At 33.2% G+C, this 16,015-nt stretch overlaps 1 protein-coding gene across 1 annotated transcript in view; it reads right to left on the bottom strand.

Annotated features, from left to right (window-relative positions):
* Positions 1–269: 269 nt before the first annotated feature.
* Positions 270–16,015, bottom strand: part of LOC149776556 (26S proteasome regulatory subunit 8) — a 45,525-nt gene continuing 29,779 nt past the window's right edge. The window contains exons 8-13 of the mRNA XM_089941015.1: positions 15,190–15,266; positions 13,258–13,334; positions 12,693–12,791; positions 7,044–7,154; positions 2,157–2,243; positions 270–582 (exon numbers count right to left, since the gene is read on the bottom strand). Coding sequence (XP_089797141.1) covers positions 529–582; positions 2,157–2,243; positions 7,044–7,154; positions 12,693–12,791; positions 13,258–13,334; positions 15,190–15,266 — 505 coding nt within the window. The 3' untranslated portion in view covers positions 270–528. The remainder of the gene's footprint in view (positions 583–2,156; positions 2,244–7,043; positions 7,155–12,692; positions 12,792–13,257; positions 13,335–15,189; positions 15,267–16,015) is intronic.

Below are 16,015 nucleotides of genomic sequence, written 5' to 3'. Positions count from 1 at the left end.
TCACAGGAAAAGCCTAAAAAATCTCAACCATCACCCAAATGATTCCACATACAGCCATGTCAGCCAGTACTGTAAACAGCAAAAGGATGTATATACCTCCTGTATGCAACTCTTGAAAAAATTTATAAAAAAACATCTTGACACAAATTAAATAAGGATGCTGAAGCGATTGTAAATGAGACTCATAATGCTATTAACAAATTAAAAGTTGAAACTGTGAGATGACATAATCGCATACATTTTGATTTGTAAAAAAAAACAAAAGACGATTATCTTCAAAAAAGAGTAGCAGAACTTTATTTTTATATTAAACAAATATACAACCATGCTTAGTCCAAAGTGAAGGTCAAGTCTTACCATTCAAATAAAAAAAATTCTACCTGAAGTTAATATATATGTTCATAGTTTTATCTGATGTTTCAAATTACTGAAAAAGAGAAAGGATGCTTTCAAAATACTATGAAAAGCTTCCAGATTTGGTTGTTTGAAAATTACTTCCATCAGTTATTCCTGACATGAAATTTTAAGTTACTTCCACTGTTTCTTTATAGACATGTTCTTTTCTGAATCTTTCTGCATAACCTGAAATGAAAGTAAAGACAGTTGTGGAAGCATGCCAAATATTTGTAAGAACAGTAAAACATATATTATTGGGATGCTGGTTACAAAACTTATTTTGATCAAACACAAAATAGACTAAATAATCTGGGAGGAATGGAAATTATGGGGGGTGTGGAGGGCATAAGCCTTATATGAGGGAAGATTGCTGAGGTCTTATTTCAATATCACATGGAGGGTCTAAAGGAGGGCCTAAGGCCCTATGGAATAATCTGGAATTGTAAATAGTTAATCAAGATTGCTTGTGAAATGCTTGAATATTTAATCTTATTTCTTTTTTTAAAAACTGATATTTGTATAAAGCTAATGATCCAAGAAATCCAAAATTACTAAATAAATGTATAGGATGATGTACATTTTCTTAATGTGTTACTCTTAGTTCAATACCAGGAACAATTACACAGAAATGTATAGGAAAACCTACCTTATCACTAATTATGTATTAAATATTAGCTAAACAAGTATTGAAAAACACAGGCTGAAGATCACAGACTCTGTTCTCAAATACACATACAATCAGATAAGAGATGAATATTTTAAAAAATCACCAACAAATTATCCTGTCCCAACAACCATAAAATGCCCCTGTTATGGCACTGCATAAAATCAAATTTAGGATGAAAAGTAGATCAATAAAACTAGACTTTAATTTATTTATTCAACTTCTAAAGGTAGAAATAAAATTCTGAAGGAAAAAAATTAAAATTGACAATTTGTTTCCTTCTTTTAAGCATTACTATAAGGGAAGTAACTGTTATTTGTCCTAGAAAATAGCCGTGATATAATTATGTTCCATGTCAAGCACTCTTGCTAATCTGAATCTATGATTTGGTTTTGTTTTGTTGGGTTTAACACAATTTTCAGCATATGATAAGCTGAACATGGCAGACAGCATATTTGATGAAGGAAGAACCTCGAAGACCAATCAATGCATATGAAGCTACTGACAAGAGTTTTGACGTACCCACATTAGCTGAGACAAGACTCGAACTCACAAAGAGGTGAGATATGTGAGTAAAGGCAAGCAAGCACCTTAGACCACTCAGTCACCCAGGGCCCATTAAAATTAGGGAGTATATAACACCTACTGATCAGAAAACCAATACAATTTATTGATGATAGTATGTTCAGATGCTACTATACAAGTTCTTTTTTAGCATCTAGTTTATAAAAAAACAAAAACAACAAAACAGGGAAAACAAAAACAAACACAAAAGCTTATTCACATAATGTGCATTCATGTGAAATTTTTCATTGAGTTTATTATTTCAGATAATCAATGCATAGAATTTTTCCCCCATTTTTTAAATTATTATTATTTTTTCCACAATAATAAATTTAGTCTTTTTTAACCATGTTGCGAAAAGAAAAAGAAAGAAAAAACCACATGAAAATATCCCCCTGTACACTAAATCTTTTTAGAGGACTATATATGATCAGGATTTGTGGCAGATTTTAGAAGGAAGATGTCAGCTTTAACTCAACAGATGTTTACTGTGATTATGACAATTGACAAATAAAAGACATGATGAAAATACCTTTGCAACAGCCAATTCAAAATCCTCTTGAGTAACATGAACTCTCCTCTCCCTGAGGGCATACATACCAGCTTCTGTACACACACCCTGCAATTGACATACGCACATGTAAGGGTGTGAGACATGAATGAATTTGTGGGCTGACATAATCCATTAATTTATACATTACAAAAACAGATTTTTTTTTACAATCTGCAAATGTAGAGACAGAAGAAAAGACAAAAAAAAAATATAAAGTTTTCAAAATTGTACCCCACATAAATCTTTTATTTTGTCTAGAACAAAAAAAATAGTCAAGGAATTCCTCAGCTTTTAGGAAATTCTTGCGTTTTTCTTAAGATATTATGATGTTATTTTAATTCTTGATGACTGCTGAATGTTCACTGGAAAATTCTTTGTTGCCAAGTACTGTGAAAGGAAGTTTTATAGTAAATTACGTTTCTCGAAGAATACTTACCTGATCAGATTAATGTTTCGAAAAAATATCCACAATCTTTTGAGTCCAACCTACCCAAAAAGACCCCCAAAAAATGTTCTTCTTTCCGGCTATGTATCAAGTAGTCAAATAAATAGTATCTATGTGAAGAAAACTCTTCCAAGATTCCATCTAATTACCTCTGCTTACCACAACACTGTGCCCATCTAAATACCATATAATTATCTCCCCTTGCCACAACATTGTACCCCTCTAAATGCAATATAATTACCTACCTGAGGTAATACCATACAATTACCTCATAGAGGTGAGATGGCAGTGATTGATAAAGTGAGTGCTTTAAACCAATCAGCCACTCTCTCATTGGTGAGTAGATTGCAGAGGAAAGTAAATTTCGAAGTTTTTCCAAAAATACTTACCCACTGATTTAAATAATCTTTTCATTGGAAACAATAAAATTGGGAATGGCTAACAATTTATTATTGTCTCTTCCATACAAAGAATACTTCTAATATAAAAAAGTTTCATATGGCTGGCATATGAAGAAGACATTAATTTCAGTAAAGAAAGAAAAAAGTGGGAAAAGAATTTAGATTTTCTGTCACAGACAGCAGGAAAGATGCATTTTGGGGATTGAAGAGTTTCATAGTTTTAAGCTATTTTTGTTCCACCAACCTAAAACCTAATTCTGCTCTTGGGTTATTTTAGAACTTTCTATTAATAATAAATTCCAGCTAAATTTAAATAGTTTTTTTCAAGCAATAATATCTTTTATTAATACATCTACAGCACAAAAAGAAACAAGTCCCTTGAAGGAACTGATTGATACTCTAATGTCATAAAAAAAACAGGATTCAAGATAAGACCATTTCTTTATTTTTAACTGCTGAGTACCGAAACCATCTGATATTCTTTCAAATCAACCAATGTGGAGGCCATACATAGTGTAAGATCAGCACCATTTTCATTCAGAAACAATTAGACATCTTTTTTTAAAAGTGTTTTCTTGTGTGTGAAAACCCATGTGAATGTGACCATCCATTCATAAGGAGTACTGACAATAAGACTTCTAATAACAGCCAGATCAGCTATAACATTGATACCACTTGCTTTAGGGCCTGCTAGATATAAGAAGCCATTTGGTGCTAACACTGTGTTGATATGACAATCAATTCTGAAGGACTAGTGATAACAAGATTTTCAAGATGGAAGAAAGATCAGCAATATATTCATTCAAGATGAACAAGACATTGTAAGAAAGGAAAACAACTCTGAAGAGACTGCAACATAATCAACTATGATGAAGCCATTATTTGCAATGGATGTTAAATTTCCATCCTAATCATTTAAAAGTCAACCTTTAAGTACATATCTATTAAAAAGTTGGCACCTTTCTAGTGACAAGTTATAGCACAATTCCAAACTAGTTTAGGAAGAGTACCAATAACAAATTTGGGCTAATGGAAGGAAAATTTATAAAGGACAACTGGCTATCTCATAAGCTTATTTAATCTATAGCCAGCAGAGCTAATAATGTTAATTAGTTTTGGCAACTTCTGAACATTTAACATACATGCCAACCCCTGGCGATAAAAAGTGTAATCCAAGTGGACAAAAGAGTAATCCGAGCAGAAAAAGAGTAATCCACATGTAACAAAAAAAAATTTAATGAGCATATGTACAAAATGATTTATTTACCCCTTCTTGTCTTTTAACATCAATTACTGCTTCAAATTTTCATATATAGCACTCTGAATTTTAGAAAGCAACAGTCTCTCATATTGCATTTCAAAACGCTTTGTACCAGCTGAGATTATGCATGTTTTGCACACCAGTAGAGATCTATGTGCTAGGTTACAGAGTCTGGATCTGAATTCAGTTTTATTTTTGTTAACAATACTGAAAAATCTCTCACAGTCAGCATTAGAATGGTAAAGAACCAATATTCTTTTCATAACCTGACAAAGAGAAAATATATGTATATTCCAGTTACTGGATCTTTTAGCTGGGAAATAAGGTGCCATTGCACATCAACTCTGTCTGCATGAAGCTGTTGTTGTTGTAGGGTTTAACACCATTTTTCAGCACACGATAGGCTATGCATGGCAGCCAGTATTAATGGTGGAGGAAGAACATGGGAAAAGCCCGGAAAGAATCACCAACCCATGAGAAGCTACTGGCAAGCTTTCTCACATACCCAAATTAGCCAAATCCGAGACACAAACCCACGCAGACACAGGTGAGATGGCAGCAATCCATAATGGAAAGCACTTAAGACCACTCAGCCACTCGGGGCCCCTCTGCATGAAGTACATTTTCAGGTAGAATGCCAACTCGATACTTCAGGGTTCTCCTTCTCATTTATCAGCAGCCTTTCTTGCAGCAAAGTGCATCATATGACAGGGACAACCTGATATGTACATGGATGGAGACATTTTTCAAATTATAGAATGCAACTCCTTTATGAATTCCAGTCATCACTGATACATTATCAGCTGCAAACCCCATACAGTTCTGCCAACTTATGTTTATTCAAAGCATTATCAAGCAAATAAAAAATGTTTTTTTCCCGTGGAATCTACTGTTAATTCTGGTAACGAAAGAAGAGCACTATGACTTTGCCCTTTTTGTTGTCAAAGTCTCTTACAGACTGGATACAACTTTTTGACACAATCACTACTCCTGTCTGTTGCAATACTAAATGGCCCAATTTTCATGGCTTCTGCAATTTTAAGTGAATTATCTTCTGCTAAACACCTAAAAAGATCCGATGATTTTGTTCTTGCAGATGCATATTTTCTGCAATTTTGGAATCAGGAAACCAAAGTAGTCTTCTACTGCTTGGGGTAGTCCATGTTCTATTAAGAACTTCACAAATAATGCCACTGCATCTGTTAGTTCTGCTTGAAAAAAAGAAGACACAAGTTACCTTAGTATTGGAGTTAGTAAAATGAGCTAATTCAAGGTTTCTTTGTTTTACTATCATGACCAATATTAAAATCCTTTCCACACAGTCTGCAGTGGGCGTGAAGCTGCCCTAGAATGGAACACTGTATTGCATAATTCATGTATACATCTTTGAATCGGTTTTTCGTCTTTTTCTAATCCATCTGTGAAATTAGCTGAAAAACATTTCTGCTCTAACACACGCATCTAACAGAATAAATCTGACTTGACTTCTAGCGCCAAATACCTACAAACTGGTTCTGTATCTGATATGAATTAGAGCAAAGAATCTACAAGCAAAGATTAAAAATTAGAAAACCAGTCTGTTCTCTACTAACTAAGCCATACAGCTGCTATAAATAAAAACCGAGATAAAAAATTTGAAAGTAAAACCAGCATGTTTCTTGGAAATAGGGCATCTGTTATAAATAGAACATAATACTGTTAGGAAAGTGCATGCAAGCGTACTCGTATGTCGTAGTTACGTAGAGCCATCTTTTCTAGAATACGGTCTGAAAGATTAATGGTATGTTAATGAAAATAAGAAAACAAATTATTAATATTTTGGGAGGGGGACATACAGAAAATGCGTAATCCAAATACACTGACATGCAAGGCATAATTTAGTGAGAGAAAAAAGCGTAATAATTACACCAAAAGCGTAATGGTTTGCACGTATGATTTAAGCCAACATTCATGCGAGGATTTGGAGGCCTCAACCAGAAAATTATTGTATAGATGGTATTCAATTAGCAAACAGATAATGCTGTGAGGTTTGAAAGCTTGCCTCACACATGAAAAATTAAGCCTTAAAACTGTCAACGGGGCTTGAGAAACTAACTAAATACAAGAAGGCAGAAAAGTAAGATCTACCACTTGCTGAGCTACTACAAAAAAGACAGTACTGCAAATATTAATTCAGTAAAAAATGTAAAATAATTTTTTAAACACTGTACAAGTCCACAGCACTGATACACAGTAAACCTCAAATCAATCACCTACTGCCCAAATCGTAGTTGGTGGGTCTCCTCTGCTATTAAGTCCTCTAGCCTCACTGCAATGAACTCTTGTATGTACCTCAATTTCACAAAGAAATCTGTGATGTTTACTGAAACCAGGGCCTGAGATGACAACATTACATCCATTCAATGAATCGAACCAAAGACCAGAAAGGTGTTAAAATGAGAGATTTATCAATGTGCATCATCAACAACTTCTTCGCTTTGATTCTGATTCACGACTTAAGTAACTCATGACTTAAGGTGGACAATACTAATGGAACAGAAGACCCAACATTCTGACCACTGAATTACTGTATATGCTCACTTTTAAGTCAAGTCCAACTGCAAGTTGCATAGACCTAGATACACAATGCGCCAGCAGGTCTGGGTCTACGAAGTTTATTATGAGTAATCAGCAGAACAACACAGATCCCAATCTGCTGGTGCATTATGCAATGGCAGATCTGAGCCTGTGTTGATTGCAGTTCAACTTGTAAGATTTACCTTAACTTCAGCTCCCGAGGCACCAGGCATCATTTCAGCAATTTTCCTCAGATTTATTCCCCTTGTAAGATTCATCTTTCTGGAGTGGATCTTCAGAATATCAAGTCTTGCCTGTACAAAAATGTACATAGGTGTTTAATAATATCTTAGTAATTCAACATAGGTGTTTAATAATATTTTAGTAATTCAACATAGGTGTTTAATAATATCTTAGTAATTCAACATAGGTGTTTAATAATATCTTAGTAATTCATATTGATTGCATATTACTGTCCTATCTCAACTCTAATTTTAATGAGAACGAATAATTTACTTGATAGAAAATATCAACAAATAGTAAAAAAAATTGAAACAGAATTTATACATAACTACTTTTAAACTTCAATCAATCAAAATTATTTCTCCTTATTAAAATTATCTGATGCTGATAAAGCTAATGGTAAACCAAGACAAATTTCATCACAGGGAAACACTAATTAATAATATGACAGATTTATCTATTATTTGCTCAAATTAGAGATCCTTCACAAAATGTAAAGGTCCATTTATAGTTTCCAAATTCTTATCCAAGAGTCATTTTACCTTCTTCAATTATTAGTATTAAAATGAAGTTGTTACCATTTTGTTGAATAACGCCAAATTAAGTATTCTTTGCTTATGCAGGTCAAAATGTAAATAAAATCTATTAAAAAATCATCTTTTAACTGGAAATGCTTCTTTTTAGACCATTTAATTATAGCAAACTGGAATTTTTTTTTTTTTTAATGATTCCTGTATGTATTCCCAAATTTAATATTTATGTGCTTAATACTGAGGGAGAAAGGGATTCTTCCAAATTTTTCTAATCCAGTTAAAGAACAGTGTGACAATAGTATACCGCTACTATATCCAAATATACATGTAGGTATTATAGGTAAGTGTTGCCAGGAAAAAATGTATTGCAATGTACAGCAATACTGTATATTTGTATCGCAAATTAATCAATATGTATTGGTCTTTGGCAGCATTTATGATTCTAATGTTGATTTTGCTTATTTTGTACTGTAATAATTCTTGCATGAAATAAAATCTGAACAAGAAAATAAAATCATGTGGCTTTTTATTTCACCAAAACACCCAATAAAAATTTAAAAAATTACATAAATGATTTAGCAAAGAATAAATAAAGCAACACAAATGAAAACTTCTACCAGGAAAAGCAAAATTTGCTAAAGAGTTGCAGCATTATTTTGCCTGACCAGAAAGGTCTTATGGTGAACATTTTAAATTAATAAGTTCGTATAATGCAGCATAATCATGACAAGGAAGAAAAATAGGTATTAAAAAAACTTATGTAATCATAAATGTGAATGATGAAACTGGAAATGTCATACATGGCAGCTCTTTGTGATGAAATTTATGCAACTAGGATACCCACAATCATTGGTTGCCGATATAAAATGTTTGTTATGTCTTTACTGGAACCTTCAGCTATTGTGCCACTAATGGTGGACCATAAATGAGTTGAAAGGTTTGTCATTCCATTTGTATATTTGATTTCAGTTTTGTATATATTACACACAGTGAGCGGTTTCTCAAGTGTATTGGTGCCAAACTCTCTTTTATTGAAAAATGATTCCAAACGGAACTATCTACTCTTGGGTTCTTCATTATCTCATACTTAGAAGCTGCCATGTTGGTAATGATGCTAAGCCTAATGGAAGACAGTGGTCTACTCATTTAGTTATAGATACTTTACTGTAGATGAAGAAACAACCTGGTATATCAGTATTTCTGTACTCTTATCATGGTATACTGTTTAGTGCATTTTGTATTGCAATTTACCGGTATATATTGTTACACCTTTGGTAGGTATTCATGTATGTAATTCCCTGTAAACTCAATATGGTGTATACTATACAACATTCAGAAACATTATGCCTGCTGACAAGACCAGACAAGTGATGCACATACCACCATCTGCTGATGCAAGCAAAACAAAAATAATCAGTCCACTCCTAATGTAATGAATGCTAATATTACCATAAATACTTGCTTACAAGTTGAGTCCAGCTACTGAATTACACAGACCCAGATCTGCCATCATATTATGCACAAAAAGATTGTGGTCTATATAGACCCAGATCACACATTATGCAATAGCAGATCAGGGTCTGTGCAGTTTGCAGTTGGATTCTACTAATAAGTGTGTATAAATGGTAGTTCAAAATTTTCCATGCAAATTATTTGTAAACTGCAACTGCATAATTACAGTAAATCTCAATTTCAAGACAAGGTTTATTTTGGTTTTATTATGCAGAAAGACAAACTTTGTGTTGACTATATACCCCTCCCTTGATAACTCGCACACAAAGGGGTCCAAAAACATAGAACACTGCATAGGTGAGGATGCAAATTACCGAGGGAATCGTGCATCAAGGGGGTGGGCAGCAGCTTCATTAGTTCAACACTTGTTTAATAATCACACTGAAGTAACTGTCAATAAATTGATTTTTCTAATGAATTTCTTTACTTTTCTGCACATATAACCTTTATTTTCAACATATTCAATCTCTGAAAGATCGATCAAATCATTACCTCCAAGCAGTTTAAACACACAACACAACGCCTATACCAGATAAAACAATGGGTATTCCATCACTACTTCAAGCATCTGAATGCAGATATACTCTAGTACTAGTGTGGTTTCAGAACAAAACAAGATTCCTTATTTTAATAAAGAGTGACTGTCATAGTATTTTGGAGAAGCAACAACATCAAAACTCAAGTTTTACATTTTTTATTGTTATATTAGTTACACACTGATGCTGTGATTTCACTTAAAGTTATTGCAAAATTTAAGCTTGTCCTTGAGCAAACCTCTGAGCACCACTTTGGTAATTTTATGTTCACTATAAACATTCAAATTCAATTCTCCATAATGAATCCTACCTGTGAAAGTAGGATTTCCATGCACCTAATACACTGTTTGCTTGATTCCTTTGCTATCTCTGACCACATTTGCGAAGGAGTATCATAAACTACCGATTAATGTTGGATACCTCAGTCATGTTACATGTACTTACTGTTCTCACTGTTTGATTAGTCAACTGAAATGAGTCGACTTAACACCTTATTGTGACTGCTAATTCTTATGGAGGTTGGGTCTACATACGTTTTTAATTTTTTATTTTACGCCTATTACCTGAATTTATATAAATGACTAATTAATATGATAATACAATGCAGGTAAACTTCTAACTGATTTAAACAATACAACCAATACTTCTGCAAGGTAGAGATCCAAACACAGTTTGAACTTAAGTTCTCATGGAAACACTCGACCATTGCTGTGATGGTCAAGTGACACTTTTCACATCTGAATAGAAGAGTGGGCATCACCTATATGATGAGTACAATGAAGCTGAATTAAACGATAAAACTAAAACATGAATGTCACTTGACGAAATTTGTTTAATCAGTATTTATTTCCTAAAGCACTACCACCAGTTGGGGTTACTAACATTTTAACCAATCAAAATTTCACCATTTATTGATATTTACAGTGTACTGAAAATTTTTTTAAAAATAAAATTTAACCAAATTTATCACTGATGAAAGATGTGAATTTCATGTTGATGATTCAGGTTTCTGGGCACTTACCACTGTTTTCAACATTTAAATAAGCGATATAACAATTGTTTAATTTCCAAATTTTTCATTACAATTTTATTCTCATTAAAATAATACATATTTTGGGGGTATTTTCTGTAAGATAAATGCGATCCATGCCTGCCTCCACATTATAAGCAAGTCCATAAGTTATCTGTGTGTGCTACAGTGAGTGAGTTATCTGGGTGTGCTACAGTGAGAGAGTTGTGTATGTACTCATGCTCATAAGTTTCATGAAAGTGAAACTTAAAGGTATTTTCTAATTTGATACTAAAGCATAGTGCACTAAATATAGTTTCTTAGTTTTACTATTTTTTATTAAGGGTGAAACAATTCATTGATACTTTTGCCATACCGATACAATGATTGATACAAAAGATATAAAATAATACTTGTCTTATACAAGTTATGTTAATATTCAGTAGTACTGAATTAGTCCATTACCTTTTATTCTTTAAATTGAGAATTCATCTAAGACAGATGCTGCAGGTACAGGCACTTATTTTTGTCATAAAAAAGAAAAGCCTATCGACAAACACCTGCTTGCCTTCTACAAATTAACACAAGGCAAAGTGGTTTGTAATGCCTTCCCCCCCCCACATGCTAATTATCTTATTTCAACTGCATGTTAAGCATAAATTAGGCATTCCAAATGTGATTCCCATGTATAATGAAGAAGTTTACTCATCATTTAATAAACAATTTTATTTAAAGTTATTCTTTTGATTTGTATCTTGTCTACTTGATTTTAATTTCAAAAGTACGCCTCTGGAGTGACACACAGTGAAATAAGTTACATTGAATTCTGTTTAGTGGTTACTGTTTGTTCCAGTCCAGGGTTAACAATAACCACCAACCAGAACTTGTGTAGCTTATTCCCTGCGTGACAAACAAGAACTATTCGCAAAGCAACAAAGAAACTTCATCCAAAAGTGGTTCTTAAATAATCTGTAAAATATTCAAATCGTATAAGGAGAGCAAATTGGAATAACACCTTTTGAGTTCAGATATGTAAACTGTTACTGAAAGTATCCACAGGATAAATAAAATTAAAATTGATGAGGGGCAGATTTCAAACCACACGATTTTTTATTTGTTGTAACAGAATGAGAGTAGGTGTTGTCGATAGTTTTTCCTTCTTTACTAACAAAAGCAAGAGCCTGTGGCCGTGGCAGTTGTTTTACATCTGGAGAAAGTACAATGTGATAGATTTTGCTGGTATTGATGCCCACTCCAACACCCAGACTTATTCTGGATGAGATTTTCATTGTGTGAGGAAATTGCACGATTTCTTGTTTCAAAGATAACACAGTCAAGTCTTCACATTTAAGTGAGGACATAAAACTGGTTAATAGGATGTTTGTAAAACATTCATGCAAGCATGGTAGCCCGATGAGCCATTCATTAGATCAAATTGGGCAGCAGTAAATGACCTAAAGGCTAAATTAAAATAACTGACAATTGGCATTCTGCTTGAAAGTAAGTTTGGTATCTTGTCAAGGGTGAGAATGGCATATAAACAGATGCTAAGTCTATGTCTATCTGTAATCTGCACACTGGAAATACAACCAATATGTCAACACACATATATAAGGGCACCACCTACAACTGACAGGTCTTCTAATGATGCAAAGATCATCAAATTGATATATGCATCAATAATTTATCGCAAGTTGTGTTGTTGTTGTTGTTGTAGAGTTGAACACCATTTTTCAGCACAAGATAGGCTATACATGGCAGCCAGTATTAATGGTGGAAGAAGAACTCGGGGGGAAAAAACCCTGAAAGAACCACCAACCCATGAGAAGCTACTGGCAAGCTTTCTCACATACCCACATTGGCTGAATCCGAGACTCGAACCCATACAGACAGAGCACAAGTTGTGTATCATGAATCATATCAATACTGGCATGGGTGTAACAATCCGATCCTAATATTTGTTTTACAAAATCAGCTTCCCACAAGAGCAGTGATTGAAGATGTAAGAGCAACTTTTACCTCCTCATTTGGTGGTGGGAATTCAATTTTTCTGTCTATTCTTCCTGGACGTAAAAGTGCAGAATCTAAAATGTCTATTCTGTTTGTTGCCATGATAACCTAAAAATGAAAAAGACTTCAAAATTGCACAAAAATCCACCTATGAAGAAACAATTACCATCTTATTATATGAACCACATGCTATTACAAAAACCACTTACCAAATTTGCATTTGTTAAGTTTAGGATTTCAAAACAGTTATGTAAACAAGTTATCTCAAACAGCTCTTTATGGGTACAAATTCAGAACTTTCTATATCTAATGAAAATAATCCCACAGCATATGTGTCAAGGAAAATTGAGCCTCATATAGTTTTGTGATCACAGAGGGTAAAAATCACCAATAAATAAATCCTTAAAATATCTTTTTTTTAATAAATATTAACTTTATTTTTTACAATGTCAAAGAATTTTGCTAGTGGTACAATATCATAAAACTTCATGATTTATCTCACAAAAACAAATCTGCCAGACAGGGTGGAAGATGATATATTCACATAAGAGAGAAAGAAGGATGAGAAATTTACCTTGATATTCTGTTTAGGTTCAAAACCATCCAACTGATTAAGCAACTCTAACATAGTTCTCTGTACCTCACTGTCTCCTAAAGAAAAAAAATTGTGTAAGTAGATTCTTGTTTGTACATTTATCTGCCAAAACTGCAGACAAATACAGTAACATCATTTATTTTCATGGTTTTGATAAAGATATTTTTGTGAGCACTTAAATTTGTGGTTTTGTCTGTCAAAGTTTGCAAATCTTTAGGTATTTTATGGATTAACCTCAACAAATATCACAAATAAAGAACAGATAAGAACTAAACAATGAGAACAAGAAACTTCAATAGCTGAAACCAGCTATATCAGCATGAATCAAATGCCTGTCAAGATAAATAAGTTACATTCACAGTGTTTTATAAACAAATGGCTTCACGTAAGTAACTTGACTCATCAAGGCAAAAAACTGAGTCAAAATCGAAACCTATGAGTCTTATTCAAGCCAATGATCAGTTTTCAGTAGTTTTAAAAAAAAGTGACTAAACCAATAAAGGCAATTCCCTTGCCAGAAGCATGTGAACATTCTATATTTGGTAAAAATGTTGTTGATGGTTTCATGTCATCAGAAATAATGTGAGCATATATGACAAGGCAGTTATTGTTGGCTATGTCAGTGCTTTCATCTGCCATTGTTGCCACAAATGATGAATTTTGCAGGTCATCTATAAGACTATTCTCAAGAATGTTTGATAGGCTCTCCAATAACTCTGTACAGGTAGTAGCCGAGTCATAATGATTGGCAGAATTCTTCAAAATGCCAATGGCATCAATTTTTTCAGCTGCCAAGTTGTGTATTAAATTAAGAAGAGAATTGTATTTTAAAAAAAAGGGGATGTCTTCTACACTCAGCCAATGTATACACTTAAGTAGCACTTTCACTGCTATGTCTTATTTGGAAGAATGTTTGTATAAACCTGCATTAAAATCTGCTATATGAACTATATGATGGGTGCTCTCTACAGGAGCAAACTTAAAAACTAGGAACACCTAGGAGTGCCAAGGGGAAGTAATGGGCAAGAGTTAATACCCTTTGTCTATTTAAAATAGGATAAGATGATTCTCATATTTCAGTAAGGGTGGATTTGTGATGTAGCATGCTAATATTCCTAATGTAATGTGATTGGGGAACATATTCAAAGGAGAGACTTTTAGTGTTTCATATGTATATATAAATGTTCAACAATAAGGGATACATTTTATTAAGTACATGAAGATGTAGGGTCAAAAGGCACAATAAATAACTGTACATGTATTGTAATATCCCACTTAGTGACTTTAAATGATGTGGTTGTGATAGGCACTTACTTTACACAAATTTCTCTCCCATTGCCAATTTTGGTCTGTTTGGTGACCACTATTAAGTCTTCGTACACTATTTAGTACAGTATACTAATTTTAGGAGAGACATGTTTAAGTAATGTTATGAATATCTTTGTCAACTGTATGAGCAATTTGAAATAAATACTTAAAAGTGATATTATTCCTCTTAAAATGAACACATTAAAAATTTACTGATGCATTTTTACTTAATTTTTCTTTGTTGTATGAGTAAATACAATGCTTATATATAGCTCTGATTCCACTGCTGTCTTTATTGTCTGAAAAAATGATACCCAAATCTCATCATTTGCCAATATAAGCAAGACAACAGCCAGAATAAAATATGTTGTTACAAAAGCTGAAGGGTGGATTCAAGCAAGTTTAACTTGTTAAAGTTTTCCATGAAATACATACCTCCTGAGTATATTTCATCAAAGTTTTCATGAAATACATACCTCCACTGTGTAACTTTTTAAAATTTTCAATGAAATACATACCTCCACTGTGTAACTTTTTTAAAGTTTTCCATCAAATGCATACCTCCACTGTGTAACTTGTTACAGATTTGCATAAAATACATACCTCCTGAGCCTCCTTCTAGTCGAGAAGAGCCTATGGAATCGATCTCATCCATGAAGATGATAGACGGTGCATGCTCCCTATGTAAAGAAGAATACATTTAAAATTTAAAACTAAAAATGAAACTGACAAGCATTTACAATTAATTTACAAATCACAAATTAACTTTCAGAAAAGATGATGCTGGATTTTGCCATGGATGCATTCTTGAGGTTATGGCATAAGTCAAGATTGGTGTAAATCAAAGTAATTTACATGCATATACCTCAGCTGCATATAAAATTCAACACATGAGACCATTAACAGCAAGCATAAAAAGGAGCAAACTGGTACAAATTGAATTCAATATAAATGCTGCTAAAATGAAAGCACATAAATTGAGTATACCTGTACTTTGATTCATTTTACTGTTGCAAAATACCTTTTCATATAGTCATCTATAATTTGTACAAAGAATTTACTACAGAAGGTTAAAATTGAAATATATTCATCAATGGTTGGTGAGCAAAATTATGGATAGAAACTGCATAGTAGTATGAGTGATGTTTGTAAGAACACCATGAAATCAGTCTTAGCAAACATCACAAGAAGCAAATTTCTAATACTGACCTAATAGCTTAGCAATCAGCTGGCAGCAAATAGTAAGACAGTCCATCAGCTCAATAATGATATTTATGTTGTAGACATTGGACATTTAATTTTTATTGATCCCATTTATTACTTTGTATTCTATGTGTAGCTCTGCATAAGGACATTTGTCCACAACAGACATTTGTATGACCCTTTCGGTGTCCTTTATGGACAGGTTTCAACACATATCTAGTTTCTT

The sequence above is a fragment of the Sinohyriopsis cumingii genome, chromosome 18 (genome assembly GCF_028554795.1).
Source record: "Sinohyriopsis cumingii isolate HCF-2022 chromosome 18, ASM2855479v2, whole genome shotgun sequence".
NCBI lineage: Eukaryota > Metazoa > Mollusca > Bivalvia > Unionida > Unionidae > Sinohyriopsis > Sinohyriopsis cumingii.
Note: the sequence above shows the minus strand (reverse complement) of the source record. Positions and strands in the feature narration are given on the sequence as shown.